At 34.4% G+C, this 20631-nt stretch overlaps 1 protein-coding gene across 3 annotated transcripts in view; it reads left to right on the plus strand.

The window, feature by feature from the left end:
* The window catches only part of CUBN (cubilin), a 288396-nt gene that overhangs the window by 65425 nt on the left and 202340 nt on the right, over window positions 1-20631 (plus strand). For all 3 annotated transcript variants that reach the window (XM_003930638.4, XM_074404979.1, XM_074404977.1), the window contains 5 exons: window positions 10649-10841; window positions 12172-12332; window positions 13055-13236; window positions 14220-14376; window positions 17089-17276. In XM_003930638.4, the coding sequence (XP_003930687.3) occupies window positions 10649-10841; window positions 12172-12332; window positions 13055-13236; window positions 14220-14376; window positions 17089-17276 (881 nt within the window). The remainder of the gene's footprint in view (window positions 1-10648; window positions 10842-12171; window positions 12333-13054; window positions 13237-14219; window positions 14377-17088; window positions 17277-20631) is intronic.

A 20631-nucleotide genomic window follows, 5' to 3' on the forward strand; every position in this document is an offset into this window, starting at 1 on the left:
TAGAACATAACAAAAGGCTAACTGATACTGGATGTGAATTTTCCTTTGGCAATATAAAATAAAAGGCATAGATACATTTTATCTTTGCATTTTGTATTGATGTAATAATAAGCATCATGCCAATACATGAATATCCTTGTATGGTAACACGTTCTAATTTAATCATTTGTGCTTTGTTGAAAAATCACAGGAGGAAACCAAAAGTTAGCAGTGATATTTTTCAGTATTAATATTATTCTAGAAGGAGCCATTTATATTGTCAAGGGAAGAGACATAGACATCGACGGAATTCAGTGATTTAAGAAGAGTTTTTAATCTTTCAAGAAATAGATACATTAAGTTCAGAGAACAATAATTTTTCTCTCTCTAAAATTTGAAACTCATAAAACTACCATCATATTTTAGGATTAAATATTCTATTATTTAATGTGTACAGAAGGGGTCCCTTCAAATGTGGTATTTTATTTCTCTATTTCAATTTGATGTATTATTTATTAGATATCTGAATTATTTATTGGATTTTCTCTAGAGAGCACAACATGCCTGTGCACAGAACTTTGAAGCTTTTAACATAACACGGATTTTCTTTCCTGTAATTTCAGTAAATGTATCCATAATTTTCAGAATCGTGTACACCCATTTAGCCCTCTCCATTCAAGCTACAGAGTACTTCTGTCACTCGGGAAGGTATCCACATGTTCCTTTGCCTAGTTTCCTCAACTTCCTCTGTGTCAGCAACCACAGACCTGGTTTCTACCAATACAGAATAGTTTTAACGGTGCAAAAGGCAGCTATCAACAGGAATACATAGTATGTACTCTTTTCTTTCTGACATCTTTCATTTAGCATAATGTGTCCGGAATTTTTTTCATGTTGCTGTATTTATCTGTTCTTTTCTTTCTATTGCTGACTAGCCTTCCATTGCATGAATATGTCATAAATTGATTGTCTGTTCACCTATTGTTAGATAGTTGGGCTTTTCCCAGTTTTTAGCTGTTACCAAAAAAGCTACCATAAACATTGACATGCAAGTTTTTTGTGGACTTATTCTTTTGAGTAAATACCTAGGAGTAGAATTTCTGGGACTCATGTGGTAATGATATGTTTAACTTTATAAGAAAGTGCCAAACTTTTTTTCCCAAAGTGGTTATACCATTTTACATAATGACAATTCTGAAACAGGAGTTGGGGCTCAACGCCAGACCAGATGGAAGACTGGCTCTCCTTAAGACCTCTCCTTAAGAAGCACCTCTCCTTAAGACATGCCCAACAGCACCATGACAGTTTGCCTTTGCCATGACAACACCCAGAAGTTACCATCCTTTTTCTAGAAATGTCTGAATAACTCACCCCTTAATTTGCACGTGGGTATAAATATGACTGCAAACTTCCCCAAGGTCCTACTCTCAGCACATTGCCTACGGGGTAGCACTGCTCTGCAGGAGCTGTCATGGAACTGGAACACGGCTACCTGAGTGAAGCTGATTTTTTCTACCACCAGCTCACCCTTGAATTCTTTCCTGGGCAAAGCCCAAAACCTTCCTAGGTGGAGTCCCACTATGGCGGCTCACCTGCCTTGCAACGATTTTTTTCCCCATCTTTCCCAATTCTTAATATTGCCAATCTTTTCGTTTTTTGCCTCGGGTAGTTGTGTAGTAGTAGGTTTTATTTTGCGTTCTCCCGATTACTAATAGTGCTGAGTCCTTTTCACATGCTTTTTGACAATTCATCTATTTTCTTTTGTAAGGTGTTCAATAAAACCACAGTCTTCATTTTTGTTTGTTTCTTATTAATGAGTCATATGTTATATATTCTGCATACAAACCATGTCCTTTGTCAGCAAAATGTATTGCAAGTATTTTCTCCCAGGCTATACTTTCCTTTTCCTTATGGTATCTTTTGAAGGACGGAAGTTCATTATGTCTTTTTATCCATTTTATGGTTAGTGCATTTTGTATCTTGTCTAAGAAATATTTGACTATCAAAGTTGTCAAGATCTCCCCCTTGCATCCTTCCAGAAGTTGTATAGTTTGAGATTTTACATTTATTCTATGATCCATTTTGAATCAGTTTTTCTACATGGTGTGAGTTCTGTATCCAAGTTTGTTTAGCAAATGGTATTTAATTGTTGAAAACATTCTCCTTCACCCACACCCCTATTGAATTGCCTTTGCATTTTTGTTGAAAATCACCTGCCTGTGTTTGTGTGGGTCTGCTTCTGGAATCTCTTTTTCATCAGATTGATGTACATATTTGCCCTTATGATAATAGGACATATTAATATTACATAATTTTATATTGTATATTAAAATCTGAAAGTGTAAAACCTCTAGATTTATACTTCTTTTTCAAAATTGTTTGGGCTAGCCTAGATTTTTTGTATTTCCATATTCATTTTAGAATCAGCTTTTCAATTATGTAAAACACTTGAGAATTTGATTGAGATTGTGTTGAGTTTACAGACCAATTTGGGGATAAAGGTCATCTTAAATTCAGTCTTCCAATCACAAACATATTTTACCTCTCCATTTATTCAGATCTTCCTTCATATCCTTCAGCAATAAAGTTTGCAGTATACAGTTTGTGCATATTTTTATTAAACTTGTTATCAACTGTTTCATGTTTTTATGCTACTATAAAATTATATGCCATATTATAAAGTAGTATATGCGATTTTAAAATTTTACTTTCTAGTTGTTTGGCTGATGTATGCAACATAAATTGATTTTTGTATACATGTCTTGTATTCTGCAATCTTGTTAAACTCAGTTATTAGTCTGAATAACTTTTAAATAAATTCTTTAGTATATACTACATAGATGACAGTAACTGTGAATAAGCTAAATAAGTTTTATTTTTTCCCTTCTCTGGCTCTAACACATTCTCTCTCTCTCTCTCTCTCTCTCTCTCGTTTCTCTGTGTATGTGTATTACTGAGATGGCTAGAATTTTCTGTGCAGTCTTGAACAGAAAGGGTGAGGTTGGCATATTGACCTTTTTCTTAATCTTGACATGAAAACATTTAGTCCTTTACCACTTAAGTGTGATGTTAGCTTTGGATTTTTCATAGGTGCCATTTGTCAGTTTGTGGAGTTCCCTTCTGTGCATACTTGCTGAGTTTTTATCCTGAATGGGTGTTGAATATTTCCAAATGATTTTTCTGCATCTTTTGATGTCTCTCAAATCTTTTCTTTTTTATCCCGTTTAGGTGGTAATTTAGTTTTTTACTGTCAAACACATTTTGTATAATACATCAGAACCCCACCTGGTTCTGATGTATTATAATTTTATGTATATTCAAAATTGCTATGCCAAAAATTAATTATGGATTTTTGCATCAATGTTTGTGAGACACACTGAGCTGTGGTTTTTCAAAACTTCTTTGTCTGGTTTGGTATAGGAGTAATATTGGTCTTATAAGTTGGAAAATATCTTCTCTATTTTCTGAGTTTGTGGAATATAAACAACTTCTTAATTTTTTGATGCAGTTTCACCAGTGAAATTATTTGAGCCTGTAGTTTTCTTTGGAGGAAGGTATTATTTCAAACTTAATTTCTTCAATTAATAGAGACTATTGAAGCTTTCTATTTCCTTTTGAGTCCGTTATGGACATTTTGAAAAAATTCATCTATTTTGTGTATGTTGTCAAATTTATTTGCACAGTTTTTCATAATGATGTCTTTCTATTATTTTGATGTCTGAAGATTCCACAGTGACATCCCCTCTTCATTTCTAGAAATGGTAATTTGTGTTTTTCTCTCTTTTTTCTTTGATCAGTTTTGGTAGAATTCTATCAATTTTAATAATTTTCTCAAATAACCAATTTTTGACATTGTTTATTTTCTGTATTGCTATTACATTTTCCATTGAATTGATTTCGGTTCTTATACTATTTATTGTCTCTTAATTATTGCCTTAGTTTGCTTTTTTCATATAGATATAGCCTTTAAGCACTATTTCACTTCACCTCCCAAATTTTAATATGTTTTATTTTCACTAACTTTCAATTCAAAATATTTTTCAACTATCTTGTGATTTCTTCTTTGTTCTGTGGATTATTTGCAAATGTATTATTTAATTTTCAAATATGTGCAGGTTTTCAAGATGTCTTATTAATTTATAATTTCAATTTTATTGTGGTTATATAACATACTTACTAAGTTTTCAATGTTTAAAATTTATGGAGAATTGTCATATAGCCCTGCATGTGGTCTATGCTGCTGAACGTTTCATGTACATTTGAAAAACTGTGTTGTTTGCAGTTATTAAGTGTAGTGCTCTCTGCCAATTAGCTTAAGTTGGTTGATAGTATTGGTCAGATTTTCTCTCCTTATTTATTTTTATCTGTTTTGTTTTCAGTTACTGAGAGAAAAGTGTTAAAATCTTCAACTCTAATCATGGTTTTATTTTTTTCTTTAATTTTTGCCTTTTCATTTTCCTTCATGTATTTTGAAACCATTATTTTGTGCATGCACATTGAGGATTATTATGTTTTACTGATAAAACATCCCCATTGTCATTATGAAATGTCTTTCTAGAAATCTAATAATACCCTCCTTCTTGAAGTCACTTTACTTTCGTGATATCAGCTTTCTTATATTTGCTGTTCATGTGGTATATATTTTTTCATTCTTTTACTTACAGCCTAATTTTACCATTATATATAATGGTGTCGTTATATATAATGTGCATGTGTAGTAAAAAACATATAATTGGGTTCTGCTTTTTCTGTGTTTTAGCTGAAGTGTTTAGACTATTTATAACTAATGTAATTATTGACATGGTTGAATTTAACATACCATTATGGTAGTTGCATTCTGTTTGTCTCTTTTTATGTTGCCATTATTCTGTCTTCACTTTGGTTTACAGAATATTTTTAGTATTTTATTCTATTTCCTTCACTGTCTTTTTAATGATACCTTTTTTTTTTTTAATTTTTGCTCTAGGGCTAAAAATATACTCCCCAACGTATATGCAAATTTTCTTAGAGTTAATAATCAGCTGCTTTACATTTCATACCTTCTAATTCATACCTGATTCTTCATATTACACACACTCCCCTTTATACTTCACAAATGTAATAATCTCATATTAGTGTAATTTCATCTACCTGTCCTTCTGTGTGCTGTTTGAGTTCTGTCTTTTACTTCTCTCTATATTATAACTTCACCTTAATATTATTTTTGCGTTAAATCACTAATTCTCTTTTAAGGAGGTAATGAAAAGAAAGCCTAGCATTTATAGTTATACAATTATTTATCATTTCCAGGATTCTTCATTCCTTCTTGGAGATATTTTCCGCTTGTATCATTTTCCTCTGGCCTGATGGATGTTCTTATTTCATACAGCACAAGTCTTCTAATGACAAATGATCTCAGCTTCTGTTTGTCTAAAAATGTGACACTCTCGTTTTTTTAAAAAAGTAGTTTTGCTGAGTATTTAAATCTTTTTTCTCCATCTCAACATTTAAAAAATGTATTCCATTTTCTTCTTGCCTCCATTGTTTCTGATTAGAAGCCAGCTGTCATCCATATCATAATGTCCCTGTATGTGTTTTTTTTTTTTTTTTTTTTTTTTTTTTTTTACCCCTCTGGCTCATGTGTTTCCCTTGTTTCTGTTTTCTAACAGATTCACTTTGATGTGTCCAAGTGTAGTTTTCTTTTGTTGCTCCTGTTTAGTATTGACTGAACTCCTATGTCTTACTAGACATTTTTCATAAAATTTAGGAGAATTTTTGCCATTATATTCTTCGGTTTTTTGACCCACTTTTATTCTCTTCTCTTTCTGGTTCTCTGATTGTATGTGTGTTAACCTATTTGTTGTTTTTCCTCGGTTTTTGAATATCTGTTCCTTTTCCTGCAGTTCTTTTCTCTTTGTTCTTTGGATTAAATTAGGTCTATTCATACATATTAAAGTTTACTGACCTTTTATTTCTTCTACCTACAGTTTACTATTAAACTCATCGTGAAGTTTTAATTTCAATTAGTGTAATTTTAAGTTATAAATTTCCATGATTCCTTTTAATAATTTCCTCCTTTTTTTGGCCAAAATTTCTTATCTGCTTACTTTTTAAGGCTTTTTCTTTAGTCTTTGAATATATTTTTAATAGCTGCTTTAAAGTCTTTGTCTTTTGAATCTAACACCTGGATCATGTTTGAATCACAAGATCACTTTTTTTCCTTGACTATGACCACATTTTTCTTGACTATTGATCACTTTTTTTTGGTCTTGATTCATATTTTCCTCATTTTTAAAAATGTGTGGTAATTTTGCATTTTTTAGTAGATATGATAGGTTGGGACATGATATGATATGGGTGTCCTATATCATGTGGGTAAATTATGTGTCATAGACACTCTGTATTCTCTGATCTTTTTCTGAAGCTACTTTGATATCTAGCTGATTACTTCATATCTGCAAAGTTTGTGTTTTTACTTGCTAAAGAATATTTGTGAAAGTCCCTGTTCCCTGATTCCCTCTAACTTGTTAGGTCTCAATCTCCAATTTCTATGATTCTTACAAGTATTGTTAAGACTTAGGGAAGTTCTAGAGAGGCCTACTCTTGTCCAGGGTCTTCACTTGTAAGATATGACCTTTTAGGTGTCTCATTTGGATACCTGAGGTGTTAAGGAGATATGCCTATTTGAGGATGGGAGAGAACTCTAAAGTCTCTCAGAATTGCCTTGACCTTTATGATCTTATTTCTGCTTCCAACCTAGTAGCAGCTCCTGTGTGGCATGCTTTTTGAAGTCTTATCTTATGTATTCTCAGCCCAGGCTTTGCTGAGAATCCATCAGGAGTCCTACTCAGATTGCTTGCTTTCCTCTATATATACTTCTTCCTCTCTGGAGAATTTTTTTATGGTTCCAGCTGCTTTGGCAACCCTAATCTTTGCATCAGCAGCTCAGTAGGACTGTCATTCACTACCTGGGCTTCAGCTTTCTTCTGTAGTCAGGAAATTCTGCCCAGGTAGAAAGCCAAAGAAATGAAGAGTCATACATCATGCATTTCCTTTCTGTCAAGAATCCCAATCTTGCACTGTAGATTGTCCAACATTTTGTTCAGTTTTAACGGTTCTTAAGGAGGGGAGCTGGTTTAGTACAGTTGCTTGTCATAGCTGGAAGCAGTAAAATATTAAAGAACCTCTGCCAACCAGGATAGAGTATAGGAAGGAGAGAGAGAGAGGAAAAATGAAAATAGAGGGAGTCGTAAGATTAGGGTAGAGGGGTAGCTTGAAAGACAAGAGCTGAATGGAGTAGGGAGCATGGGAGGAACTTATATGCATGTACCAAGTCCCCTTCCTTTTCAACACATTATGTGATATAATTTTAACAGCTACTTACTGGGACCTCATCTAAACCAGGTACTATAGTGATAGTAAATAGTGGTTAATAAGATCTTGTTCATATCCCAAGGTTTAGTAAGGTAAATATACTCACATAAAAACAATTACAAAATATGCTTTGGGCTCAAATTGCTATTTGCATAAAATTTTATCATGCAAGATAAATTAATTCTACTTGGATGGGAAAGACTTCAGGTTAAATGATGGAAAAGAGAATATATGTTAAATCGTGTATTACCAGGGGTTTTCGGGGGTGTTGTTAGGTAAAGGGTAAAGCATTTCAGACAAAGTGAATGTGTAAAGAACCTTTGAACGCATCAGGAACTGTAGTTTACTTTTGTGCCAGCAACAGAAAGGAAGCTTGGTGAGCAAATCAAAATTTCAGTAAAGATTAACAGACTCCCACCAATTGTGCTAGAATAATCACTTGCATATAAGCAAGGTAAAGGAACAGTACTCATTATTGCCCAAAATGTTGTTAATTCAGGTTTCGTCATCTGAGAACCCCATTATACTTAACATTCTCCCACAGACAAGTTGCATTAGAGATATGCAAGCCAACTGTATTACCCCTCTGGGAGTACAGAGAGTAAGCAAGGAACATTCTCTCTTTAAGAACAAGTGACATGAACAGATGATTTGCTTTAAATATTTGATTTACTGGCTAAAGCTCTCTCTGTGTGGGTCAATGAGTCTGTCTTTTCTGTCAGCTCAGAGATACTGGGTCATTGCTTTCATTTGGTGTCCATTTTTTTAGCTTAGTAATTTTCATTACTGGGTCTGAAATATGAATAGACCACTGCTACACTCCTCCCTGCTCTCTGTATCCTTCTTTTCTACCTCTCCTGTCTCCCTTCTGTCTCTCTTACTCCCTTCCTTTCTGCTTGCCTGCCTACCTTTCCACTTGTGGAAATATTTTGGCAGATTACAGAAAAGCCTACTTTTCTATACGTTTGGAGTTAAATGTAATCTTTGGTGTTAAATGTCACTGTGAATTCCTTCAATAAAGTAAAGCCTTGATTGCTTGCTGTTTAAAATAGAGTAAAACCAAGTATCTGGTGAATGCTCATTACTTTGAAAGCTATACACAGATGTTCTATGCATCTTTATGTTTTCAATCCCAGTGATTTTTCTTTTCTGAGTATGATTATATAGCAGCAACTAGGGAAACAGTATACATAAACATCCTCATTTTGTTTTAACTTACAATGAAACACAATAGTTTATTGTATCTGAAACCTTTCGGTAGGAGACCTCTTTCTGCTCCTATACCCTAGATTTAAGTATGGCTGGATGCAATTGGAAATATATTTAAAAATTGCATTTATTTACTGGACATGGTGGTGCATGCTTGTAGTCCTAGTCACTTGGGAGGCTGAGACAGGAGAATCACTAGAACCTAGGAGGCAGAGGTTGCAGTGAGCCCAGATCCAGCCACTGCACTGCAGCGTTGGTGACAGAGCAAGACTCTGTCACAAAAACAAAAACAAAAATGTTCAAACCAGATTTTCTTTGTAAAATGTCTCAGATTTGAAGGGCATAGGAGATTGAGTGGGTGGCTAGTAAGTATAAAGTCGTCTGATAGGCAAAGTTAAAACGATTAAACTAAAAGAGTTTTTAAAGAAGATATTTATTAAGGATTATCCAGGTACTATGCTAAATGTGTTTTAAATGATCTAATGTCTTCCTTTCCACTTAAATAATCACCATTTACTGAGTGCATATCATGGGCCAAGCCCTTTTAACGCATTATCTTTAACTCTTTTCTTTCTTTTTTAAAAAATTTATTTATTTGCCTGTAATCCCAGCACTTTGGGAGGCCAAGGTGGGCAGATCACAAGGTCAAGAGATTGAGACCATCCTGGCCAACATGTTGAAACCCTGTCTCTACTAAAAATACAAAAAATAGCCGGGCATGGTGGCACGTGCCTGTGGTCCCAGCTACTCAGGAGGTTGAGGCGGAAGAATTGCTTGAACCCAAGAGGTGGAGGTTGCAGTGAGCCGAGATTGCGCCACTGCACTCCAGCCTGGGTAACAAGAGCAAAACTCCGTCTCAAAAAAAAATTTATTTATTATACTTTAAGTTCTGGGGTACATATGCAGAACATACGTGGTTGTTGCATAGGTATACACGTGCCATGGTGGTTTGCTGCATCCATTACTCCATAATTTACATTAGGTATTTCTCCTAATGCTATCCTTCCCTAATCCCCCCACCACCTGCTATACCTCCCCAAGTCCCCCAACCCCCTACAGGCCCCAGTGTGTGATGTTCCCCTCCCTGTATCCATGTGTTCTCATTGTTCAATGCCCACTAATGAGGGAGAATGTGTGGTGTTTGGTTTTCTGTTTTTGTGTCAGTTTGCTGAGAATGATCATTTCCAGCTTCATCCATGTCCCTGCAAAGGACATGAACTCATCCTTTTTTATGACTGTGTAGTATTTCATGGTATATAGGTGTCACATTTTCTTTATCCAGGCTCTCATCAATGGGCGTTTGGGTTGGTTCCAAGTCTTTGCTACTGTGAACAGTGCCACAATAAACATATGTGTGCATGTGTCTTTATAATGGAATGATTTACAATCCTTTAGGTATATGCCTAGTAATGTGATTGCTGGGTCAAATCTTATTTCTAGTTCTAGATCCTTGAGGAATCGCCACACTGTCTTCCACATGGTTGAACTAATTTATACTCCCACCAAGAGTATCTCTTAAACATACACTCAAAGGTAGCAACCCCTTCATTTGAGAGAGATGAGAACCAAGGCTTAGAGAAGTACAGTAACTCGCCCAAGGTTGCAGAGCCTGTCAGTGTTTGAGAGGGTTTTTATTCAAGATCACTCTGATCCTTGAGCCTGGGCCCCACCTATGGTGGAGGTACCTGCTTTGTCATTTCTCATAAATACACGCTTTGGTGAAAACCACTTTAAAGCAAGCTTATGAAAAGACAAGACTGAATTATTTCTAGTCCCTCTCTATGATTTCTGCAGTGGATCCTACTTTTTAATGTTTATGGTAATTTGCAGGGATTAGAAAAAAATAAAACTTCTAAGACTTAAAGGATTGTTTACTCAAGATATATGTAACAATTTCCATTCCATAGCTTAGATTTGCTGTTGGTAATTATTTTGTCTTTAAGGTTACAAAAACTTTGTTTCAAAATGAAATCTTTATTTGCACATTCTAGAATAGTGTATTGAAAATAAATTATAGGCAAAAATCAATGAATTACATATAAGTGGATTTATTATAAATGTAACAATATTTTCTATCTTTTCTCTTGTGATCTCTTTCTGTTCACAGCATGTTTGCAAGATTACACAGATGATTCTGGGACATTAATGTCTCCAAACTTCCCCAATAATTACCCCAACAACTGGGAATGCATTTATAGGATCACAGTGAGAACTGGCCAACAGATTGCAATGCACTTCACAAACTTCTCCTTGGAGGATGCCATTGGTGAAAACTTTTATACAGATTTTCTGGAAATCAGGTAAGCATTTTTATTTATTTCATTATAATCTTTTTACTATTTATTCTCATTAATAATCTTTCCTTGGAAGATTAAAGGAAAATACGGAAATTCTCTGTAAAGCTCCCTGCTGTGCACTTTCCTGCAAGAAATAAAGTTTGTCATTTGGAGCCTGACTTAGGAGAAATACAGAAATTGTATAAGATTCAGTGGTTATTTTCAAGTGATTTGTTTATTGGAAATACTTGAAAATAAACTCCAGATTTTATTTGGGCAAAGAAACAGATGTGCTACTATTCTGAAATGACGTAACTTGCTACTGTTGAATACCTACCTTAATTATGTAAAATCAATTTAAATTTTAGGCTGTTTGCTGTTCATATAATCTAATTATATTATAAAATGATGACAGAATAGCAATCTTAAAAGTTTTCACAAAGTTTCTGTGTTCAGATAATAAAAGTCTAGACTTGTGAATTTCAGTATAAAGCATTATTCTTTTCTTATTGTCACTTTGAAAGAATATATGTAAAAAGTTATATTTGCAGTAAAAGTAAGTTAACATATATTACTACCTCTGTTGTCTCTCTGTACCACTACTTTGAGTTAAATTAGGCTAATCATTCTGGTGGGCATCTATATCAAATTTTTTATTTGGGATTTTAAATCTGGAATCTTATGTTTTGTAATAAATCTTATTCTAAAATACAAAGTAAACTATTAAAATAATAAATCGTAATTGGACTCTGTCATTGCTAAAATGACATTAATTTTCTTAATTTACAGCAGTTACTTGCTGGACTTTGTTGTTGAATAAATCCCTTTTTTTTGTGGTTTGTTTGAAAAAGCTACAGATAATAAACTAGATTTAAGACCCCAAAAGTTTTTAGGAAAAAAATTATTTATAGAATTTTGCTAAATATGTCAAATATGATGTATTGAATTTCAGCAATTTCCAAAGCAGGAGGAAAACATTTAAGGATTCTTAGTAAAATAAAGAAAGATGTTTATATTTTAAATAAGTATAGTTTATCCTGTTTTCTCTGACACATTTGCCAGAGGCTTTATTTGAGCGGGTGAAGATTAAAAACATTCTCTCAGTTTGCAATTGGTTATGTAAAATACCATGGCAACCATGAATGATAGTTATTGTTTATTAAGTTATTCAAATACCATTTAATAAAATTTAAAACTTAAAATTGTGTTTTGTAGAGTAAGTGTGGTGTTTGAGAGAAGTTGCTTCATCTGATAAACTGCTAATGTTTGCAGTCCCAAAGTTCAAATTATGTTAAATGTTAATACAGTAATATTCTCAGTAACCCAATAAATGTTAATTTCTGTATTCTGCCAGAGATGGAGGCTATGAAACATCACCATCCCTTGGAAAATTCCATGGTTCAAATCTACCTCCAACAATCATCTCTCATAGTAACAAACTATGGTTAAAATTTAAGAGTGACCAAATAGACACAAGGTCTGGATTCTCAGCTTACTGGGATGGATCATCAACAGGTAAATAGCAAAGAGCTGTCTTTTAATGGAGAAGCCAATCTGATTGGTTTCTTGATTCTCAGATTGTCATGCTCTGTCCATGATTTGTCCATTTTTGTCCAGCTATATTTAAACTTCAATATTGCAAATATTTTTAAATTAACAGCAGTCATTTCTTTTTAATGGACAAAGGGAGAAAGTTCTAGTTCTTTTTATCAAGCTGGTTATCCTGGTTAGAATAAGGAAATAGCATTAATGAAAACTGAGGCAGGGTGCTGTGGCTCACGCCTGTAATCCCAAACACTTTGGGAAGCTGAGGCATGTGGATCACCTGAGATCAGGAGTTCCAGAACAGCTTGGCCAACATGGTGAAACCCCGTCTCTGCTAAAAATACAAATATTAGCCAGATGTGGTGGCGGGTGCCTGTAATCTCAGCTACTGGGGAGGCTGAGGTAGGAGAAATGCTTGCATCTGGGAGGCAGAGGTTGCACTCTAGCCCTGGGTGACCCAGTGAGACTCCGTGTCAAAAAAAAAAAAAAAAGAAAGAAAGAAAAGAAAAGAAAAAAGAAAGAAATTGGAAATTGGGTCTGTATGCTAACTACTCTCTCATGATGCCATTTTGCTGTGCAACTTGATTTAAAAAGATAGTAGAGTGGCACCAGTTTGATACAGACAAAAAAAAAAAAAATCAATTTCCGCAGAAGGAAAAGGGTGTGTGTCATTCCATTTCTTTCTCCTATAGGTTGTGGGGGCAATCTCACCACTTCAAGCGGCACATTCATATCTCCCAATTACCCGATGCCCTATTACCACAGCTCTGAATGCTACTGGTGGTTGAAATCTAGCCACGGCAGCCCATTTGAACTGGAATTCAAAGACTTTCACTTGGAGCATCATCCAAACTGTGCTTTAGATTACCTGGCTGTATGTATAATGTTTCCACTGTATTGTTCTCTGCTCCCACCTCACTCAACACACAGTGCACTTATTTTTATTTTTGAGAATCAGGAAAGGGAAGCATCTAAACAGAACATTGATGCAAAAATTCAAACAAGATAAAAACATAAAAGAAATTTGGTGAAAATGACCATCTTCGAAGTACGATATATATTACTGAATGGCTAGATACACTGTCTTTAAAATATATTGACTACAGACTATTAAGATATGGTGAAAACCTCCTGAAAGAGGTTATTGAATTTACTATAGTCATTATTTATGTAATTTCCACATATACGCACTGAAAAAATCACAATTTAGAAGACAGTTTTGGTGAATTAGAGAAGATAATTTGAGTCATGCAACTAGGACTTTTTCCAGTACAGCAGCTCACCATTGTTCATTCATTAAAAAATTAAATAAAACTATATTAAAGTGTCATAAATCATAAACTATGGAATCAAAAAACAAGGAAGACAACTGCTATCAGCTGTGGCATTACAATATGTATGGAACTTTCATTTTCAGTCATCAGCCTTCAACATAGGTTCACACGCTTTCTACTGCTGTATTCATCCACAGCTTAATTGCTGGAGTTTATGGCCTGAATTTATAAATACTTAAATATAATTTGTAATGTTATTTTATTTCATGGCTATTCTTTTGTTATGTCATATATGTAACAAAAAATATATGTCTCTATATATCTATTATATAAAAAGATATATTTATTTAATATATAAATAAATATATACATATATGTATTAAATAGATATATATTATCAATATATTATATCGAATAATATTTTATAACATTTTTATGTATTCATATATAATTACATGTATTTATTTATAATATACTATCTATATAATAAATATATTTTTTCTTCTTCACTTCTTCTGGATTACAGTCCTTTATACAGTGTTTATAGTCTCAACCATCTAACATTCAAAATGTTTTCTTAAAGGTATATGATGGCCCAAGTAGCAGCTCTCATCTGCTAACTCAGCTTTGTGGGGATGAGAAACCACCTATTATTCATTCTAGTGGAGACAGCATGTTTTTAAAACTGAGGACAGATGAAGGTCAGCAAGGACGTGGCTTCAAGGCTGAATACCGACAGAGTAAGTGTGTGTACCAGTTGTTCAGTAGCTAGAGTGGCCTTCAGACTCTTGAAACAAACCGAAATAAGTGAAATGCATTGGTGTGAGCCACTGAACTTCATCTTCGTTTCTTATGTGAAAAAGTTAACTCCATTTGAGGGAGAAATACTTATGCGTTATTTTTAATCTCATGTTAACTAGAACGTCTGGCAAACTATAGAAACTTAGAAGAGTATTTAATATGCCGATAGAGTCACGATTCAGCTAAAGTTCAGTGTAACAGACTAATGACTAATAGTTTTTCATTTGCATCACACACTGCAATCTTGCAGTGTACATTATATTATTACAATGTACATAGTATTCTATCACACTGGTCTCTTCCTTAAAAGATACCTTAAATTTTTAGGGTAAACTGTGGTCCATGTGAGTCATACATGGAATATGCGTGTTCTTTACAGTAGAAAAATCTGGCCATTGCAGAAATGCCATTTTAAATCTACTTTTCCCATATACCAACATGGTAGAATTAAATGAACATTGAGCAAAATGTCAAGGGGCCTGGCGTTTGTCTTGGCTCCTAACCCTTGAGAAGGTCACTTTTCTTCTCTGTGCCCCCACGGTTTCTGCTTTCAAAAAAGGATATTAAATTAGATGTTCTCTAAATCAGTCTTCTAGCTCTAGAATTAAATACTTTTTGAAGTTAGTTCCGAAATGGACATTCAAGAAAGCAATATTTTCTTGAATTTGTTGTTTGATAAAGACTTTTATTTTATCAAAGTAAAGTCTTTGTTTTGAAAATATAATTCTACGGAATCAAAATTTGTTCATAATTTTACACAATTATCTTTCCCCACAGAATCAAAATTTAACCATAATTTTATGCAATTATCTGAAAATGGAGTTAAAAGTCAAAATTGTTGTCTGAAAACCTGATATCCCTTGAATTAATTGAAAGAGTAATAACATTTAACCTTGATTATGTATGAATTTTAAGATTCGCATTCATTTACATTTGGGGATTATGCTAAATCCTAGTTTTGAACACTGAGTTTTGAATTTGATACATTTGTTCTTCAGAAATGTATCACTCGTGTATGAAAGGTTTCCCAAGTTCTATCAGAGATACCTCTGTTTGACTGTGTAATTATTTCTCTAATTTTATTACTGCTGTGCTAATCTGTTTCTTGGTTATCATCAGATTATTTAAGAGTTCCTATTATTATTATTCCCGAGATATTTTATTTTTCTCTCATAATTTTAGAACCCTGAAAGTGTAAACTAGTGCACATAAGAGGCAAAATCAGAGCAAACTAATGAGATTATCTGTAAACTTTGCCATGGGAAATTGGAGATTTGCAAATAGTGTAAAGTCTGAGTGGTGAGGTCAGCCCATGTGGTTTACTGGAGTGGATTTTCCTGGGCCCTGTGCTGCCCCTAGTCATCAAGGCATGTGATACCTCTCTGTCTAATAGGTGCAACTTCTCACACGTCTCTAAAGCAATACAATTACTCTTCACAAATCCTTGATGGAGAAAACTGTGACCTAAAGATTTTCAAACAGAGTGGGTTTAAGTATTCACCCTGTCGCAACAAAGGAATATTTTGAAGACCCACAAATATACACTTTTTTAAACCAAAGTTATAAAGGGTTGTCCCATCCACATTCAGAAAGCAGTGTTGTAGTAGAAATACCTCTACAAACCACACTTTCAGAGATAACTGTTTCCGTATAATGTTTGTTTCCCATTCTCTTTTATTGCACATCCTAGAGTTACTCTATTCCTTGTTTAAGTCATTAGGGATGGCTGAATTGGGCACCCAGGATTAGACATAGTTAGAGGCATCTGGTGTGGTTTTGTTGAAAACTCAGCTCAAGAAAATGCCACCATTGGATTGAAGACTTTTTTTTTTAATTTAAGATTTTCGTTTCTTCATTAAATCCTTTATACTCTCTCCATTCTCTTGGTACTTCCTGATGACTAATGAGAGGAAGAACGGAGCCTTTATTGTGAATTTCACGCAGACTTCTGAATGTTCAACAAAGCCATGTTGTTACTCATTTTTAGCATTCACATAGGATTTGGGGTTTTTAAACTGTTGAATTTAAAGGTCAGAATTTCAGTCCTTTCCAAATGTTAACATTAGACAAACAGCAGCACAGAACGTTGAATGCACTTCTCTAACAAACAAATCAGACTGATTCCTGAACAGAACCAAGTTATTATGCTCTCCACCAATTCAAGGGAATTTGATGCCTATTTTAACATGGCTATTTAATTTTCATGACATTTTAGTATGAATTCACTTAAGTATTATTTCACATTTCTTCTAAATGGAAATCCTTTCACTATAAAAACATTGCACCAAATATGTGTGTGTGTGTGTGTGTGTGTGTGTGTGTGTGGTGTGTGTGTACACACACATATACACATCATATGTGTATTCATAATTTTACACAATTGTCTTTCCTCACAGAGTCAAAATTTATCCATAATTTTATGCAGTTATCCGAAAATGGAATTAAAAGTCACAAAATTATTGTCTGAATACACAATATCCCTTGTATATATGTGTATGTTTACATACACACACACACACACACACACACACACACACATATATATAAAAATACATATACAATTTTTTATCTACATTTTTAAAGGAAAATCTTGGAGTAATTATGATGTATATAATAGTTGTTCTTAATAATCATGTTTTCTTTCCCCTTAGCATGTGAGAATGTGGTAATAGTCAATCAAACCTACGGTATCTTGGAGAGTATAGGGTATCCAAATCCTTATTCTGAAAATCAGCGTTGCAACTGGACCATCCGTGCAACAACAGGCAATACCGTGAACTACACATTTTTAGCATTCAACGTGGAATATCACATAAACTGCTCCACAGATTATTTAGAGGTATGTATTATAAAGCTCAATTGATCACTGCATTGTCTGATCAAGGTAGATAAGTCAAGTTAGAATCCATCAGGCTTTTTAGAATTAAATCCCTAATTCTTCCCACACATCTATAACATACCAACCACCCATTGTATTTGAACAGGTATATTTCATATTTAATGTATGAGATTGTCAGTGCAGAGAACTATCTTTGTTTTTAGGTTTTAGTTTAACTTTTGGACTGATCGACCTTGTATTACTTAACTTACATGGAAGAAGAGTAATAACCTCTATTTTTTGTTGATTTTTTTTTTTATGTTTGTTCTCTGTGTATAAAAGATCAGAAAATATTTGGGTATCTTGGATTTATTTAAGATGCAATTTACCTAGTATGAGGTATCATGATTTTGATTCTTGTTTTTATTTTTAAATTTAAGTTCATTTTGGTTTATTTATTTTTGTAAAATTGAAGTTTCAGTTGTTATAACGATGGCTACCAGTAACATTTATTCAACTCTCTGTATGCAGTTTTAGGCAATAAATGTTGCTTAAATATTAGGCAACCTTGACTATAAGGTAATCTGCTATTTCTGCAATAAGAAATTTTATTTTAAACAGCTTTTTTTTGATAACTTGTATATGTAACTTTTAGGGCTATAGATTGAAAAGTTATTTTGGCATCTACTTTTCATCAACGGTAAAATCACTTTTTGACTCATCTAACACGTTACCTTTATTTCTGTCCATATTGTTAATATATAAACTTTTAAAAATCCATATATAATGTTTTTACTAGATAATCCTCTTTTAAGTTATAAGTACTTGCTCTGATAACAGGACCTTTTTTTCCTACCTTCCCACCTACCTACAGCATAGTGACTTAAGGTAGTTCCTTTTAAGGTGGTCAGTGATTTTTAGGAGTCTTACTTAAAAAGACTTCCAACATCCATTGCTTGCAACTCTGGGGTCACATTTCTAGGGAAAAAAAATTATGTTATTCTTGTAAAATGTTCTTATGTTTTGACAAGTTCTGTAGGAAAACTAGCATTGGTTGAGGTTGTTTGAGATTCACATATATTCCAAATAGTGCTTTTGTTTATGAAAACCAAGAGGAAAAGCAAAGCATTCTGCACTTTGAGAGACTCCTAGAGGTCCTAACTCTAAGGAGATTCCCTTGTTTTTCAGAGATAATTTTTTGCAAAAAAATTTGATTTGTTAAGTACAGTATTATAGAAATGGCCATAGTGTTTACCCATTAGAAAGTTTTGTTTAACAATATTCTAAAAAAAAATAAGCTACAACATAAAACAAACTTATAAGGACGTACTTGGCAATGGTTTTAAAGTCCACCTTCCTTGAGCTAGAGTTCAACTGGTCTTCACAAACTTTATGGTACTGGGCTGGTCTCCTTTCATTTACCTAGAGTAGGCATCTTTTCTTCACATGGTGAGACCTTGTTCATAATTTAGGAAAAGCAGAAAAGTTGCTTTGAAAGCCCTTTTTTTTACCATGAACAAAGCAGTTGGTCATACTATTTTTACCAGTTAAGACTATGCTGATTCCCTACTAGACTGTGGGCTTCTTGAAGGTCTGTGCTGTCTCCTCCTAACTTTGTAACCCCGGCACTTATTATACAGGTGGGGCATGACCGGAGTTCAATAAATTCCAGTTGAACTGGATATCACAGCCATATTTTAGTATCAGTCTAATAATAACTATTAATTAATGAGAAAGATTGAATTCCAAACTGGCTTTTTTGTATGACCTCATACCAAAGAGTGCAATCATACAACTTTGAACACAAACCAAAATAGAACTCATGACCTTGCCGAGCGTTGCACGTACAACAGTATGCCTGACACCATAATCATGATTTGGTAATGTGTAATGGAGAAGCTACAGAGAGAAGGATGCTTTTGAATTGGGCTTTAAAGATGGCTTTGGCAGAAAGAATGGGGAGGAAATGAAATGAAACATTTCCAGGACCTGGACTCCACTTCTGTGGATTCATTTGAGGATGGAAGGGTAACAAAAAGGTATTTAAAAACTCAAATTAAAAAATGCTTGTTCTAACAACTGCACAATAGCTCATTAGAGCCCCTTATGGATGATGTGTCTGTCATGTTGTGGTCATGCCATTTCTCTTGTGCAACCCTGATGGTGAAAGAGCAAAAATACAAAATGAGAACCAGAAGTTCAGAAAGGCCTTCCAAAGAATGGCGCTGTTGCCAGAGGGAGGAGATTGTTTTCCATTTCTGTGAGCCAAGAGGCCAGACCAGAGCAATAGCTGCAATAGCTGGTCTATGATGGAAATTTTAACAGCACAAACAACCGTTTAAGGAGAGAAAACTCACAAGCACAGAAATCTAGCTTCCATTATTTTAATAGCTTCTTCTAGTTGAAGGGCTTTTTCAGCTGACTTCCCCAAATCCCAATTAAGTGACTGTTACTAGAGCCAGAATTTAGTTATTGTGAATTAATAAAAATGGAAACTATAAAAGGACTTAATTAGGTGCTGGTCAGACACTATCCCACTTTGATGAGAGGTATGGGTTGGTAAGGATCCCACTGGAAACCAAATCCGTCCTTTATTATTTCACCCTCTGGGCAAAACAAAATGTTTCAGATCTGGAAATAAAATACACAGTGGGAGAAGGGACCATTTGCTTAAAGGAGTAAGACCATTTGCCCAAAGGAGTAAGACCATTTGCCCATGCAAAGGTAGGGAATCAACCTGAAGAGTCCTGGCTGTATTTTACAACTTTATTTCAGTCTTCCATTTTTATTTTGAGTCTGAGTCTCCCTGCAGAAGAGGAGGTTTCAAACAAGTGACTGAATATAGAAATGGAAATGATGGATTTGGGAGCAGTGTATTTTACAGCTTGATTTCAGTCTTCCATTCTTATTTTGAGTCTGGGTCTCCATGTAGAAGAGATTTTAAACAAGTGATTGAATATAGAAATGGAAAAGATGGATTTGGGAGAAATCAACACAGAGCTGTTTAGGAAGCCCAGGGCATTTGTTAAGTAAACAGGGAGCATGTGTGTAGTGAGTGGAGGAAGTAGGAACACTAAGAGGTGATTGTGTTATAGAAGCCAAGGGAGGAGCCATCGAGAGTCGTGATGGTCCAGAAGGGTCCCTTGGAGATCACTGTGACTCTGGCTGGATCAGTGTTTGTAGGGTGGTGAGAGCAGAAGCCAAGCAGTGTAAAGAGGCACGAAGAGGAGAGAGTGAGTGTAGACTGATGTCTATTTTCCTGAATTCTGAGGCTCTGTGGAACAAACCAGAGTAAGTGATGGCCTCTTTTCTCCAGTCATCATCCTTCATTTCCCTAACTGGCCCGCATCTAGTTCACATGTGTGGGATATACTCC

Source organism: Saimiri boliviensis, chromosome 8, assembly GCF_048565385.1.
Source record: "Saimiri boliviensis isolate mSaiBol1 chromosome 8, mSaiBol1.pri, whole genome shotgun sequence".
NCBI classification, from domain to species: domain Eukaryota; kingdom Metazoa; phylum Chordata; class Mammalia; order Primates; family Cebidae; genus Saimiri; species Saimiri boliviensis.